General features: G+C 31.2%; 1 protein-coding gene across 2 annotated transcripts in view; it reads right to left on the bottom strand.

The window, feature by feature from the left end:
* LOC142324770 (uncharacterized) overlaps positions 1-16420 on the bottom strand; it is a 51533-nt gene extending 35113 nt beyond the window's left edge. For both annotated transcript variants that reach the window (XM_075365742.1, XM_075365743.1), the window contains exons 1-3: positions 16272-16420; positions 3981-4058; positions 2786-2822 (exon numbers count right to left, since the gene is read on the bottom strand). In XM_075365742.1, coding sequence (XP_075221857.1) covers positions 2786-2822; positions 3981-4057 — 114 coding nt within the window. In that variant the 5' untranslated portion in view covers position 4058; positions 16272-16420. The remainder of the gene's footprint in view (positions 1-2785; positions 2823-3980; positions 4059-16271) is intronic.
* Between the last annotated feature and the right edge of the window lie 835 nt (positions 16421-17255).

The following is a 17255-nucleotide window of genomic DNA, read 5'->3' as shown; positions in this document are numbered from 1 at the left end:
AAAAATCTAGTTTAGCAATAATTTCATGAAAATGATTCCAAAAATAATAGTTATAGTTTTTTAATTCTAAGCAATCATATACCTTTACATCTTCCCCGAAACACCACATTACAGCCTGTCACAATTAAAACTGTGATTGTCAATATTAGAATTGATAAAAGAAATAAAGTACCTCAGTATTCTACTTGATGCTAATTTAAGATGGAAAAATCACAATTACATAAAATTAAACGTGCTTAGTTACCTAAGAATTTTGTGACAGTGATCTATTAAGAACTCTCTATTTTGCATTTATTTGTTCAAAACTAGAATATGGACTAGTGTTTTGGGGAGGTACTTATTATACAAGTTTAAAGCATTATACAAGTATATATAGAATAAGCTTAGAATTGAGCATACAACACCCTTATTTAAAATCCTTAGGCTTGCGCCATTTATGAACATGTATATCTATCTATCTATCTATAAGGTGCTTAAGATGTTTTTTTGACAGAAGTAGTAATGAACGCGGAAATGAAAGAAAAGGAACTCAAGTATTAAGGGAAGTGGTGGTTTAAATTTGTACCTTGATCTAGATGAATGATTTATTAAAACCTTTACTCACATTTAGCTCCAACATTTTTTATCTTCTACATTTAAATATTAAAAAGGACTAAGTTTTTGGAAATGATAAAGGATTTATATTTCACCAAGATGATGTTTCTCCTTTCTAAGACACAATAGAATAAGCACAAAAGAATTCCCCAATCTATAACTGCTATTTTAATAAAAATTTATCTACAATCGACCAATAAATCAATAGTGTTTTCTTATGTATTTTATATATTACTCTTATTTTTGTATATTATTCAAATTTGTATTGTTTGTTTACTTACATATTTTGTATTTTACTATAGTTATATAACAAGTTCATCTTTGTTATAAGAATATATCATTTGATTACATATTAAAGAGCTGATCTAACCAGTAGAGGAGGGTCACTATCACTAAGAACGCAATGCTACCAGATACCCACACTAAAGGAAATGTTGATAATTATCTCCAAAGGGTAATGGAAGTTACTTCCATTAAATTTGAGTGTTACTTTTATTTAATAAAAATAATTTCTCTATATTTGTTAGTAAATTTTCTATATTTCGTATTGATTTATTTTTACCACAAAAATAATAAAACTAATTTCTATAGAAAAAAGTCTTGTAATTGGAAAAATCTTCACTCTGCATCCACTTAAAATAAAAACCACAAATGGTAAAACTACAAACAGCGAGATGCGACTATATACTTATCTACAGTAGCAGGCAATATTAGCAACTAACAACTCAGGAATTAGGTTGTTTAAAAATGTTCCTTCATATTCTCCCAGTTGGCTTTGGATTTCATAACTTTGGAAATAAAATTCAAATCTTTTAACACTTGCGTGCTCTTGGAAGATGAATATCACTGAAAGATTGTGATTATATTATTTATTTACGATTATTGCTTCTTAAAAATGAATGAAAATAAAGAAAAAATTAGATACAAAAAATTGTATTAATTTTACTAAAAAAAAATGACAAATATGACTCGAAGCTGAAAAAAAGTCTGATGATTATGGGACATGATGCAGTATCAGTATATGTGGCACAAAGTTGGTTCAAGCGTTTTCAATCTGGAAATTTTGATGTCAATGATGTATGTCACTACGGTCAGCCAATAGCTGAAAAAGTAATGAAATCATGGAAAAAATTCAGCAAAACCAGCCAATAGCATTCATCATATCAATAACAAATTTTAGTTTGTTGTACATAAACGTCAACCACAAAACAGTTTTAAACTGTTTGAAGAAGGCTGGAAGATATTTAAAAAACTCAATCTTTTTTGGGTGCCATAAGATTTAAAAATGAAAAATTTAATGGACTGAATTTCCATCTACAAACAGTTTCTAAAACAGGTAAAATTAAACTATTTTTAAATGAAAAATGGATCGCATATCACAATAATGTATAGAAAAGCTTCACCAACAGGGAAAAGCCCACAGTGATACCAAAAAAGCGATTGTGTGTGTGTGTGTGTGTGTGCACATGCTGCAGTTGTTTGTATGTGGGAGAAATTAGAAAGGAATTGTTCACTATGAGCTGCTGCCGCCCAACCAAATTATAACCTCTACTGTCAACAACGGGAAAGATTATGGTAAACATGATTCAACCAGAACTGATCGTTAGGAAGTTGTTGTCTTCCACCACAATACTAAACCCCACACATCTTTGGTGACAGGTCGAAAATTAAGAAGCTTATCTGGTAAGATTCAATGCATATACCATCTAGTCCTGATCTTGTACAGACTACTATTTGTTTCGGTCTCTACAGAACTCTCTTAACAGTATAATGTTGGCTTCAAAGGAGGCCAGTGAAAATCACTTATAAATTTTTCATTCAGAAAATACGTAGTTCTAGTGATGAGACTACAATTTTTACCTCAAAAATGGTAAAAGGTGTTTGATCAAAATGAAACGTATTTGATTAAAAAAATCTTCATTTAAAATATAAAGAATACTTCTTTTATTTTTGCATTACAATGCAAAGAATCTTTCTGTCTGACCATTAAAAAGTAAACTAAATAAAAGGCAAAAGCAGACATCTTTTTATTACCAAAGAAATAAAATGAGTCAAAAAAGTATAACACAGTAGAAGCAAGTCATCAAACTAATTTCACAAATATACACAAGAAAAAATTTAATAAATAACATATATACAAAAAAAAAATAATGAAGAGAAATATATTTAATTTTAATTTATTTAAGCTTACCGGTTCTTCAAATAAACGAAAATCTTGAGGTATTGAGCTGAAACAAATTGTTTCAAAATTAACAAATTTTTAATAACAAAAGTACAAAAAATTATTCTATTAACCATGATACTTCTAAAAATTAAATAGTTTTGTGTGAATTTTTTGTTATGTAAAAAATAATTACTTAATAAAGAAAAGTTTCTCATAATGCAAATTTTTGATGTCAGCCCAAATACTAATCAGATGTGAAAGAAATACTTTCGTTACTTCAAACATCTAAATAAAAATTCATAAAATCTTTTATTCTAATTATGCATGAACATATAGAATTTCATCACTTTCTGGTGCTGATTTTTTAGATTCAAATTTTCATAAATTTGAATTAGATTTACTTTAAATTTTACTGAACAAAAGATATATCACACAGTTTCAATTAGTACATTTTAAAATGATAAAAAATATTATTTTAAAAACTCAAAACATGTTAGTTATATTTTATTGTTACAATAGTAATAGTCCTAATTTTATGTTACAGTGAAATTTCTTCTTTCCTCAGCAAAGTTGCACATTCGTCTTTGCCCTTCATAAACAGTTCATTAGGACTCATTTATTTGTTAATCTGTTTCTTTTTCAATGTATTACTTTACATCAAACGAATGTCACAACAGTAAGTTGAAACATATCATCATAATCATACACCTGAATCTTATAACTGATAATAAACAATATTTCATTAACCTAAAGAAAGAAAACCCATTATATTATACTTTTTTTTTTTCTTAACTGGTACAAGAGATGGTTTAGGTCAATCAACAAATAAAGAAAACATTTTTTGGGAAATCTTTTTTATCTCTCAACATAATCTCCTTTCAAGCTATATAGTTTGTCCAACACTGCTAAGGTTTTATGATCCTGTCCTTATAGTAAGATTTATCAGTCATCAAAACAGACAGATATATTTTCACTTGTATAAGCTATTTATCACTACTACATTACACCATTATGTATACATATTAATTTTTATTAAATTTTTCATGGAATTTATTGACGGTTTAGAAAAGTGACAGAAATATTAATATTGATCATAAAACCTCACATGTTAAAAAGAAAAATCAATAAGTGGAATAAAAATGTTTAATTTTGATTTAAATCTCCAATTAACTTATTTCACATCAACAAAGGAAATACAACACAAAAAGAGGGCATCACTTACTATTTTTGTAATTCTTCCTCAATGAATTCCAAAGCACCACTGGGCATTAAATCACTCTCTTGGCTGCAATTTTCCATGCTGAAATAAAATATGCTAAATAAATTCCTTCATTTTAGATGCTACAAAAATTCTACATAAAAGAATATTAAATTTTAAAATGAAGGTTTACTTATATTAATTTAATCCTATGATCTGGGTTTTCATATTTACTCTTATTTTACATTAGTCTCTAATTATTTTTTTCCTAAGAAAGCTATTTTCTTTTGAACAAAACTTTTTATTTTCAATAAATTATTCAATATATTAACAAGGTCAAAAGGTTTTTAACTTAGCATCTAAACCACCAAACATGGCCAACAACACATATATAGCAAGACTTCACATTATTTAACTTCCAATGTGTTTTTCTAACAGTTAATAATAAACCCACTTTCTGTTTAACAACTATATCCTCATAAAAATTTATGTATTCCAGAAAGGTTATATCATCTAATTCAATCAAACCAAGCAAATTAAAAAATTAAAGTTCAATGCCATTTTGAGGTTTTAATTTCTAATCTCAAACAAAATCAAACTTGTCAAGACACTTTTTAATTGTAAACATTACAACACTCCATACTTTTTCTTAATAAGTTATTAGCACTCAGAACATTAATACTAAAATTTTTTTTTTGTCATAATACAACCCAACTATAGTGAATGACTATTTACAAAAGGTAACACTCAGATTAATATATAATATACTTGGGATAAGTCAATGACTTCTTAAAAAATTTGCATAATGCCAAAATACAAAAGCAAGCAGAGAATATATCATTAACTCTATTCTTTTCTCTCTTGTAAATAGAATGGTTTCTTGCGCCAAAAAATCTTGTGGACAAAATGCAAATTACAGTAGTTATGTAATAACACTAATCAAGAGTACAGTAAGTTTTGACAATGGAGAGTTCCGAAACGCATCAACCACAGATAAAAGAATGAAACTAAGAAATGTAAAAGGTACTAAACATAGAAACACTAGTCAACAAAAGAAATTTTTTTCTGTGAATCTCAAATCGTACATGATGATTTTATTTTAAATAATATTGGGGTGCTGAGATAAAAACTGTCATCAGAATTTGTGTAATACATCATGTTTTTTACATGCATATGATTTAGCATAAAATTTATTTACCAATAAATGCACAATCACTATGAAATCAACTTTTACAAAAAATTATTATTTATATATATTCATTTGAAATATGTTTAATCAATTAATTTTTTTTTATTCAAACCCAGATAAATTGAAATATATCAATATAATTTTAAAATAACAGTTTCTAAAAGTATAAACCACTGGAAATGTCTTTAAAATAACAGTTTTTAAAAGTTTAAATCACTGGAATTGTCTTACCTTTAATTTTTAATACATACTGACAAACGTTTTCACTTGTACATTTGATCAGTTTCTCTATACAAAAACCAACATTGGTCACCCATCATTTCAGGACCCTTCCTTGATACCAATGCTCTGTTGTCAGAATAACCTGATGGAAACACTCTCCTCGCTCATTGCTGACAGATCCCAAATTTCAGGAAAAAAGTCTAGTTGGGAAATGAATTTTTGACGACATCCTACATCCTAAAGCTTTGTAGTTCTTTAACAGCTTATTAACAAAAAAAACAGGGTTTTCATTTTTTCTGTTGCCTAAAAAACCATCAACAACATCTTTGAAGGACTTCCATGCAACTTGTTCACATTCACTAACTTTATTGTCAAAGGTTGAGTCCATAAGCGGTTTTTTTTTGGTTTGCAAACCGATTAACACACTCTCCTTGAACTTACCATCATCCAATTTAGGAAAACTTATTTTTAAATAATTAAATCCTGGTCCATCTTTGTCCACCTTTACAAAATCTTTCACGAGTCTGAGTTTTATGTGAAGTGATGACATTATGATTTTACTTCTAAATTAATAATAAATGCTTTACATTTTGTTCACCAGCCACAAAGTTCAACCGCAATGGCCAGTTCTTTACTTGGTGATGACTTTTTGTATCATGACTATCCCAAAGACAAAGAAAACAATATTATATAAACCAAGAAGTAACGCAATAACTTTCAGATCACTGCAAAATTGCCATATACGCTCTTTGTATTTTATTGCTTCTAATATTGATGCCATAATTTCATACATTTCTGTCATGGCGACTGCATGAGCTAATGGAAGAATGGCTGTTTGTTACCATTATGCAATAAAACTGCTTTCATGCTAACTTTAGAAGAGTCAATAATAAAAAGATGTCATTCTTCAGGAATATGCTGAATTCCAAGCTCTTTCATCAGGCCATCGACATCAGTACAAATGCACAATGAATTTTTCATAGTAAAATAAGTTGAAAGAGTTTTATTTTGTGTTCTAAACGTAGTAACTTTTGTTTTTTCCACTAAAAAATTCCACTGTTGCATTCAAGACCCAGAAGTTCAGCTTGCTGTTTTGATAACTTTAACTCATGAACTAAATCATTAAGTTCACGTTGTTGAATTAAATGAAGAAATTTCTCTACAGATACTGGATAAAATTCTTCAACATCCTCTGCTTCACTTTCAAATTGTTCTTACAGCAAAATCAGATTAGATGGTGCTACAGGTACAGGTAACTCCTCTCTGTGTGGTACCAGCTTTAAAGCAGAGGATACATCTGCATACTTTATTAACTTTGTATTTTTGAATAAAAATCCAAATATATCTGTCATACAAAAGCAGCAGTCAGTGATGTAGTCCCTAGGTTCACACCAAACCATCGGTATAGCAAACGACATGGCTCATCGTTTCCCCTTCAACGAGTCAGTTAGAGTTACTGAGCATGACATGCAAATAACATGATGTGCCCAGATTTTTCTTGATCTCCGAGTGTTTAATCAAAATAAAATTTACAAGCTGTTTTTATAAATTCAGAAAGTCTTTGAGATTTAGGCATAAATCTACCACAGACATAACAAAAACTTGAACATCCACAAACTTTTGCAGAAGCCATATTGTAACAAATAAAAATGAGGAAAATCATTCTCATATAATAAAAAATTGATGAAAATATAGCAAAACACTAATTACTCGGGTTGAAATACAACACACAGTATGGCTAGACTGAATAAGATTTTAAGCGCTGTAGTAGGTAATAACAGATGTCTGTATGATATCATACAGACATGTTTGTACGTGTCTATTTCTCATCATACATTGTATGTATTTATTTCTTTTTTCTTTATTAAGCATACATGCAAATTGATTAAAAGCAAAAATACAGAAACTAAAACCATTATGTGGTAACACAGCACAATCAGCACATAAATTACAGTGAGAAAAGTTGTGTAACACGTTAGATACAAATTTTGTGTTGACTAGTGTAATCAGCGATAAATATATCTGATGTCGATTTATTTTTCACAGAAAATTTCATGTTATTCAAACAAATAACAAACATTAGCTCCAGCAGCATCTCTTGGGACCTATTTACTTTATTTTGGTGTTAAAAATTCAGATGTACATATTAGAGAGGATGTACCAATTAAGAGGATGAAGTGGATGAAATAACAGCTAAAAAAATGACAGACCATTCCAGGAATAAAACCCACGAGGAGCTTATTTAGAAGCAAGCATCCTAATATTTCATGTTAAACGATATTTCTCAGTAAATGTTTTTCACTATATTATGTAAATATGTAATAACTTAACAGCCTTTTTAATCAAAACTATTTTATTTTGTCTCTGCTAGTTTCATTCATTGACCTAAGGGATGAAGTTTAATTAGACAGCATAGAATTAAACAATCTGGATGAGCAAAGTGTATATTTTCACTTATAAATTTGGAAATACTAGGTAGAAAGACAACAATTATATTTGTACATTCAAGGTGGGCCAAAAATAGTTATGAAGTAATTATTTTTTTATTTACAGGTACTGTGAATGACAACAGTGGGAACTTAAATAAAGAAAAAAGTAAATTTTGTACAGTTATTAGAAAATTTAAAATGCCATGCGAGGACACGCAGAATAGGTAGAAGTGCTTAATACTCCTTTACCAACACTCCTGATAGTTTATTACACAAGAGACAAGTTTGATACAGCAAGTAGTGACATGTGCCAAAATATGGATATCTATGACAGAAAGGACGGGCAAAAATCGCTGTAAGATTTGTCAACAGTCCAAAGTCTACAAGGCGTGAAGCTTAGTTCTTTATGGGGCAGCTTTAAGAGTCTGAGAAAACTCCTAGAGGAGCAAAATATTTTTGACAGTTTTTTTTTGCAAATTTTATTTTTTATGTTCAATTAAGATTGAAAATAAGAAAGATAATAATTACAACTTAATTTTAGTTTAAATATCCATTTTATTTATTATTTAATAGTGGTTACACAATGTAACCACTGCCCCACTGACAGTTACTTTTTATAATTTATCTTTTTAATAATTACAGTAATCATATAATGTCTCTCTTTTAACAAAGTTAATATTCATCTTATTTAGATTGAATTTCTTTTGTGTCTTTCCTAATCATGTCTTTCCTAATCTTAAAACACGTCTTTCCTAATCTTAAACACAGTGCAATGTTGCCAACATCACATATCTACCTGGATTGTACTAGGGTCTTTTTAGTGCTGCACTGTCCATACACTGCAGCATCGTGCTGCATTTTTAATGCTGGATCAACGTTGCTTATCCATATGTTTTGGTTGATGACTACTTGAATTTATCCTGTTATTAATGTCCACACAGAGTTTTTTTTAGATAAATATGATTGACTTGGTTCTAGGCTATTTGTTACACTTCTCTTTTTTGCGGCAACCAAATTTCGGGCAAAGATAACTTTCTATATTTCTCGCCTGACATTTTTATTTGTGAACTTCTTCATGTTCAGTTCTTTGTACATTATACAGGGTCATTCACGGGAACGGGATGTTTTTGAAGTGGGTTGTACTCGGGCGTTCGTGGTGGGAGTGGCACGTGGCTGGTGTCTGACGTTTCCTTTGTTCATAGCATTTACATTTTAGTCGTTGAGATGGAGCCGTGGACGCTAGACCAACGCCTGTACGCGTATGACAGTTTTGTGCGAAATGACGAATCCGTAACTGCTGTTCAGCGAGATTTCCGCCGTCAGTTTAATACCCATCGTAATGCAAGTGTCCCTTCTCGTAACACAATATTGCGATGGGTAAACAACCTTCGAACAAGCGGTTCAATATTGAAGAAAAAACCACCGGTTCCCCGACGAACTGCTAGCACTCCGGAGAACATCGAACGAGTAAGGGAAGCCATTGTCAGAAGCCCACGCCGCTCTATTCAGAGGCATTCAGCAGCGCTTCAAATGAGCACAAGTACGGTAAGACGAATTCTGCATACAGACCTGCATTTCTATCCTTACAAGATAGCCGTCGTGCAGCAGTTAAACGAGCAAGATTTCACGGAGCGATTACAATTTTGTCGACAAATGCTTACCATTTTTGAAGAAAATGAAAATTTTGTTATTGTTAATGAGTGACGAAGCCCATTTTCATCTGAATGGCTTCGTCAACAAACAGAATTGCCGGTATTGGGCAGAAAGAAACCCACATCAGCTTCACGAGAGACCACTTCATAGCCCAAAGGTGACTGTCGGGTGTGCAATAGGAAAGGTCGGTGTTATTGGACCACAGTTTTTTGAAGAAAATGACGCGGCCGTAACTGCAGCAGCTGATCGTTACATTGCGATGTTGAATACGTTTTTCATCCCTGAGTTACGAAACCGGGGAATCGATTTTCAAAATGTGTTATTCACGCAGGATGGAGCTACAGCGCACACAGAGAGGGCAACGATGGCTGTTCTCCGTAACTTGTTTCCGGGACGGATCGTTTCCAGATTCGACGACATTCCTTGGCCCCCTCGGTCCCCCGACTTGAGTAGTTGTGATGTGGGGGTTTCTGAAATCGCGTATGTACGGCAATAAACCGCGTACATTGGAGGACCTAAAGATCGCAATTCGTCATCACGTCACCCAGATTGATGTAGACATGCTGCAAAGAATTGAGGCCAGTTACCGTGAAAGGCTACAACAATGTATTGCCCAAAATGGACATCACCTGCCGGACATAATTTTTAGTACATGAGTAAGTAACAAATGCTGTGATGTAACAAGTGTTTCAGAACCAATAAAACTTTTTTAAAGTAAATATTCAATTTTTAATGATTATTTTAAAAGCATCTGGTTCCCTTGAATAACCCTGTAAAAGCATTTATCAGACAACAATCTATAAAATGGAAATATAATATCATCAACCACTTTTTAATTTTTTTAACGACTTCATAATCCTTTTTTAGACAATCAAATTTGTCAACAAAATTCATGACAGTTAATATTGTTGCACAGCAAGTAGGTATGAAAATGTTTCTTTATTGCCATCGTTTTGTTTTCTACCTACAGCACAAACCTCTACAGGGTGATAGACTGTGCTCAATACATTCACACCTTTTTTTGTCCTTCCATCTATCTGTAAAATGCAATTCCAGTATTGCTCACAGTAAATGAAAATTCACCTCTTTTTAATTTTTTTTCACTTCAAGCATTGGTAATACTTTCCTGTTAGGGATTAACAGTCCACCAGCATAAATGTTCTTGGCCTTCAACTTTTCATACAGCTTAATAGATGAAAAAAAATTGTCCATGAAAACTACATGGTTTTCATTTTCCAAAACCTTTGTTAAATTAAAACCATCTTTTCACTTAACCTAGTTCAATTTTATTTTTTGTTTTTCCCGCATAAACTTGGAATTTTAAGGTTGTAAGCTGATTTATCACATAACATCCAGATTTTATAACCTCTTTTCACAGATTTATCTCTCATAAATTGTTTAATTGAGGAGTGCCCCTTGAGTTTGATCATACTCTCAGCAACAGCAATATTAGTGTGGTTTGTAACATTCAGCAAAAGAGTTTATGAATGGACATATTTTGTGTAATTTATCAAACAAGGGTTCATGTTTTAAGGCATAATTTAAATGTAGATGACACAAAAACCTGAAACATTTTACTGATATCTGCTTAGAGATATAACTGTCATGCAAGTCTTCGTCTAATGACCGGTAATCATGATAGCTACATCTTTTGTTAATCGACATACACAAATTAATAGCTTAAAAGCATCTTAGTTACTTCACTGGTTGTAGGCTTAAATTATATGCACTTTTGTGTTGCATAGATATTTGTATGGAAACAACGTGGGAAACTAAGTCATTATTTGCAAACTAAAAAGTTTAAAAGGATCTGAAGAATCCATTTTTTTAAATTGGTCAGCCACACCAAAATAATTATTAAACTGTTAGAAACAAAAATATTTGACATTCTGATTGTTTAACTTATCTGCTAGCTGATATAAAGGATCAGAGAGAAGACTTACAACAATTTATAATATATTTCATTACCGAACTCTTAAATTAACCTCTAAAAAAAGAAAAACTATTAAAGATATTCATTTGTAAAACTTTAAGGTTATATAACAATAGTTAAAAGAATGGTACTTACGTATTAACGCCACCGCAGCTACAGCTTTAGGTTATGTTGACTTTGTGTCAACAGGTGCAGGTGCTGGTAAATCGTACGTATATCAAAATAACCTAACTAAAAATAACCTATGCTCACTAACCTCTTATAATTAACATTAAATATGCATAACATATACAACATTATGGTTATTAATAATATAACCTTAATGTTACAGCACCGAAATCCAATAATGTTAATCCACCGAAATCCGACTGACTACTTTGTTTTTAAATAAAGCTGTAGCTGCGGTGACGTTAATACGTAAGTACCGAGGTTAGCGAGCGTAGGTTATATTTAATTAGGTTATTTTGATATACGTACGATTTGTCAGTACACGATGTCAACATAACCTAAAGCTGTAGCTGCAGTGGCGTTAATACGTAAGTACTAACAACCTAAGAAAGAAAGAAAGAGAGAGGGGGGCTTGCTATATATAACCTCTCAAAAATCATGAAAATCCTGTTGAAAGCGATACCATTTTGACTCTCTAAATAAGTGCTCCAAGGGGGTTTCTTGACTTCTTGGTACTTTAATATTTTTATACTTATTACTATAGTTGAAATAGTCTTGTTTGAACCATTCAACTGCAGTGTTCATGTTACAATAGGTGCTTGAAATATTTTTCAGTCAGGAAAATTCATGTTGCAACATGCTCATTTATGTTTGTTGCATCATTTAGCTTTGGAGTTACAGATTGGTCAGTCCAGCATTAGTCAGTGAACTGTTCACATCTTTACCGAAAATTTCATCCTGTGCTTGAAAGTGTTTACTAAATAAATAAATTTTACTTAATAATATTATATTTTTAAATTAGTTAAATTTTTACATTATTTTCAAGTAATTTTGCATAAAACAATGGAAGAACAAAGTTCCATGGGAATTTATGTGAATGAAGAGTGCCATAAAACAGTGTGGTGTGTGGTACAGTGCCAAAAGAACTCATTAAACTTTGTGAATTTAGTGATGAAAAACAACTTATTTTTTTACGTGTTAACTGAGATGTTACTAGTATTTGTAAATATCATGAAAAACGTTTTTGTCAAAATTCAGTCACCTGTATACACAGTTTTGTCTGTAGTGACCCTTTGAGTACTCATAAAAATACAGTGAAGAAAAATGTAAGGCAAACAACATTAGAGCAAGCACTTAAAGAAGACATTTTTCCAAATTTAAATTTAGTTCCTGAAAATTCTCTTTGTGTTAACTAATTCAAAAGTACTTTTTCTCAGCAGAACAAAAGCCGAAGACCAAGAGCAATGCATTGCTCCACATCAAATCACAACACTTGGATGTGCTTGTAGCATTTTGGATGTATCACCTCCATCAAAATTGAAAAATTAAGCACGGATCAAAGGCCATCCGCATTAAAATTTAAAAAAATAAGGTATCTCAAAAATTAAAAAAGAATCTTGAATTGTATTTCGACTCAAAAGTTTCTGAAAATGAAAATCCACCTCAATCTTCTTCACATGAATATGATGATCTTATTTTAAAACTAAAAAAAAAAAAGTGTTCTTGCTTCTAAAGAAGAAGGTTACAATTTTACTTCTTCAATATTGGACCTGATCTGTAATATATCATAGTTCAATGTATCTGAGTGTTTGGTTAGACTTACTAGAGAATTAGTTAATGAGCAAGGCATTCTAACATAGTTAGATAAAAGATATAAAACAGGAATTAGTAACAACACAATTAAAAACGTTATTTTATGAAGATGACAATAATAATAGGCTGTGTTCTGGTAAAAGGATTGTGTTAGCACACGTGTTGTTGGTGTCAAAGTGCATAAGCAAAAGCGCCTTGTTCTGATAAACTTAAATGAATTGTATGTCTCCCTTAAAAGTGAAAACCCTGGAAAAAAATTGGAAGATCAAAGTTCTGCGAACTCCGTCCAAAATTGTGTATCTTGGCTGGTGTATCCGGAACTCATGGTTGGAACATCAAACTCATGATTGACCATCCCAAACTTAATGTTGATTATAAGAACTTAGTAGACATCTTTGTTTGTGACAAGGATAACTGCAGTTGTATAATGAATGTGTGCACCAAATCTCCAGGTAAATAGGCAGTGTTTGACACGTTCAACTTTTCCAAAGAGTATGATGTGTTGCCAGATACAGTAATGTACAAACAGTGGGTAACAGCTGATAGGGCAGAGATGATGACTGTCTTTCAGACCAATGATGAGTTTACCAAACCGGTGGAAAAATTGGAAAAACTGAAAACTCACCATTTCGTGTCAAAATCTCAAGCCTGTTTTTCAAGAAGAAAAAATCAGAATTGGGTGAAGAATGTTTGGTGTTGGCAGACTTTGTAGAAAACTTTTCATTTCTTGTTCAAAATGAGATACAAACCTTCCATTGGGTCAACAGTTCACCCTTTTATGTTCTATTTGAAGGAAAATGATTTATTGCAACACAAAAGTGTTGTATTTTAATTTTACATGATCACTAAAAACATGATACAGCAACATTTTATTACTTTCAAAAACTTTTAACAGACCATATCAAGGAAGTATATAAAAACTCATATACTTTACTGATGGTGCTTAAAGTCAGTATAAGAATAAAAAGAATTTTGCTAATTTGTACAGTCACAAAAAAGAATTTGACTTTGAAGCCAAATGGTAATTCTTTGGATCATTGTGGGAAAAACGCCTGTGATGGTGTGGGAGGAACAACAAAACGAGAGGTGGCAAAAGCAAGCCTACAAAGACCATTAAATAGTCAGATACTAAACATTGATGAAATGTATTCATTTTGTAATCACATACTGAAAAACAAGTATTTTTTGATTAAATCAGATGAGATAGCTAAGATTTCAGAAACTCTACAAAAAAACATTTTGACTGCTATGATAGAGTTGTTGTTACTAGAAGCTACCACAAGTACGTTCCTGGCAGAAGGCATTGTAAGATGTTACTTTGCTTCAGACTCCAAAGCCTATGAAGACCATCCTGTGTCAAGTATTGTAACACATTCACTTAAGAAAAAAGACTCTATTGCTTGTGTGTATAACGATTAGTGGTGGATAGGAGACGTGGTAGATATTAGCCTCAAAATACAAGGTTCAGCTGGTTTCCAACCAGCTGAACCTTGTACATCTTTTCAAAAGTCTCAACAAGACAAAGTGTGTGTACTGATCTGCAAAGTCCTGAGAAAGTTGACATCACTTGAACTAACTACACTGACGGGTCGTTCTCACAAAATTTCAAGAGAATTATCAGAAGATATCACAGCTGTTTGTTAACCACACTATACAGTAAACTTTCACTGCTAAAAAATCAGGCTACTCACTGAAGAATAATAAAATATGGCTACAATTTATTTTTCCTTCAATACTGTTAACAAAAATAAATCAATATAAAAATGAATTCTTGAAAAAAGATGTAGGCTACTCATTGAAATCTCAGTTTGAGTAAGTTTTACAAGCATTTTTTAATCAAAATTGTATTAGGTTATTGGTACTGGTTAATTTATCATTAAATTACGACCTGTCATTAATAATTAAAAAAAACTATTTTAAAAATATTGAAAATGTCAACTTCAACAACATAGTGGCTAAATATAAAAATGTAAAATGCAAAGACAAGAAATTGGAGCACTTATTTGGAGAGTCAAAATGGTATCGCTTTTAACAGGTTTTTCATGATTTTTGAGAAGTTACAACTTTTATTATATTAGTGCAATACACAAGAAAGGTTTTTATTTACCATAAACATCTAAAAAAACACTGCAAGCTGTGCAAATTTGAGATTTTTATTACCTGCCCCATCAAGTTTTTTGAAGCCAAAATTTGAAATTTTTTAAAAAGTTTTCAAAAATTTAATTCTAAATCACCATTAATATTATTTATTGTAAAACTACTAATATATACCTACACATAAAAAATTATTCAAACTGTGTATCTCATCCCTGCCTCTTGAAAAAAATTACCAAAGTGAAAATTCAGTTTTTCATGTTCAACTTTATTGGTAATTTTCTCAAAGAAAAAGCGAGATAGGCAAATAAACCACTGGACCAATCTTTAACCTTGAAAAAATATGATTAAATTGCCTTTTGTTTCATCCTTCCAGGACCAATAGTTTTTTAGTTAATCATTTTTTCCATAAACCCTTACATCGCAAAAATAGGTATGCGCACCACAACAAAAATGGCCGCCACAGGTTAATTGCTTACATAAAAAATTACAAAAAAAATAGTTTTAAGGTCCTGAGACATGTAGGAAACAAGTAGGTAAGTTTCAGTTTTTTGAATTGGTCAAGCAACCACGCTTGGGTCACTTCAAATGGATTGACCCTTAAGGATTAAAATGTTTCACTGATTGTTTTCATAATCTCTCATTTTGCATTGCATCACTTTTTTTCATGTTATTGATTTACTTCCTTTTTTTTATTATTCATTTGTATTTTGTAACAATGCCCCAATCAAGGTTTTCCCATCTTTTACTTTACATTACATGGTAAATAACGAAGCAGTTTTTAGAGTGGGCACCCATTCATACATACCGAATACACCAACTTTTACGAACTGAATATTTGTTTGTTTTAAAATTAAACATTCGACTACGAACTAAGGTATCTCAGTTAACCACTTATACAACTAATTATTATTAAACAGCAACAGTGGAATTCGACTATTTGAACCAACTTCCACAGTTACTAATGGTACTGTAAATAACCTGAAACCTCGGGCTTTTCACATAACAAATCTAATAAAAATGTTTCAACTTACTTGAATTTTATTTGTGAAAATAAAACTGTAAATTTCTACCACAAATAAAACTAATAACAAATTTTCAGTCATCCAATATAGCCAACTGACAATTTATACAAAACAATCGTAAACTTCAAACAACCTCTTCACCAATACCACCAACTCAAGTCTCACATATAACGATACCGCACACATTAAATCACGCCGACTTGCAGTGCTATAAACAAAGGCGCTATTGCGGTTTGTGGCACCTCAAACATGCAACAGGTTTCTTGAAATAAGTTCATTAGAAAATATTCAACTCCTTAATTAACATTTCTTCTAATTTTTAAAAGCCAATAAAAATGTAAAAAAACATTATTATTTTTTAATTTCTTTTTCTTGTAAAAGATAAAAATAACGTTAAAAATAAGTTTACTAATAAGATCTATTAATTAGCAATCCGAATAAAGAAATTTGCTGAAAAGGAAACAAAAGCATAAACATTTAATGAAACAATTTAAAATTTCTAATATGAAATATTGATATTAAAATTAAAAAGTACTATTGCATGTCATGTTGTCGTCCTGCTTCAAAAAGGCGCGATAAAAGTCTACTTGCCCTACCGTCATCACATCAGTACTCATCCATTGTAATGATACTGACAGTGGCGCGGCCTTTTGTCTACTCACGTATTTTTTTCCCCCTTAATGCTACTAATCCTTCCCACAAAACCGCGCAGCAAACGAAAATAAATCAGTATGATGATTTTAATTTAACTCAACCCAGCCGAGAAAAAACACTTCTCTTGCAACGTAAAAAAACTAGAAAACTGTGATAAAATTAAATATTTCCCTTAAAAATAAACATTTTAAGAAATGGCCTAATGACTATATCAAAATTTCATCTAGTAAAACAGAAAAAAGTATTTGTTACTTCAATGTATTTCTTCAACACCCAATACGCTGCTGTCAGGCCTTTTCTATTTTCCACCATAATGGTTTTTTAACGTATTTGTAATTG

This window comes from Lycorma delicatula, chromosome 5 (genome assembly GCF_047948215.1).
Source record: "Lycorma delicatula isolate Av1 chromosome 5, ASM4794821v1, whole genome shotgun sequence".
NCBI lineage: Eukaryota > Metazoa > Arthropoda > Insecta > Hemiptera > Fulgoridae > Lycorma > Lycorma delicatula.
Note: the sequence above shows the minus strand (reverse complement) of the source record. Positions and strands in the feature narration are given on the sequence as shown.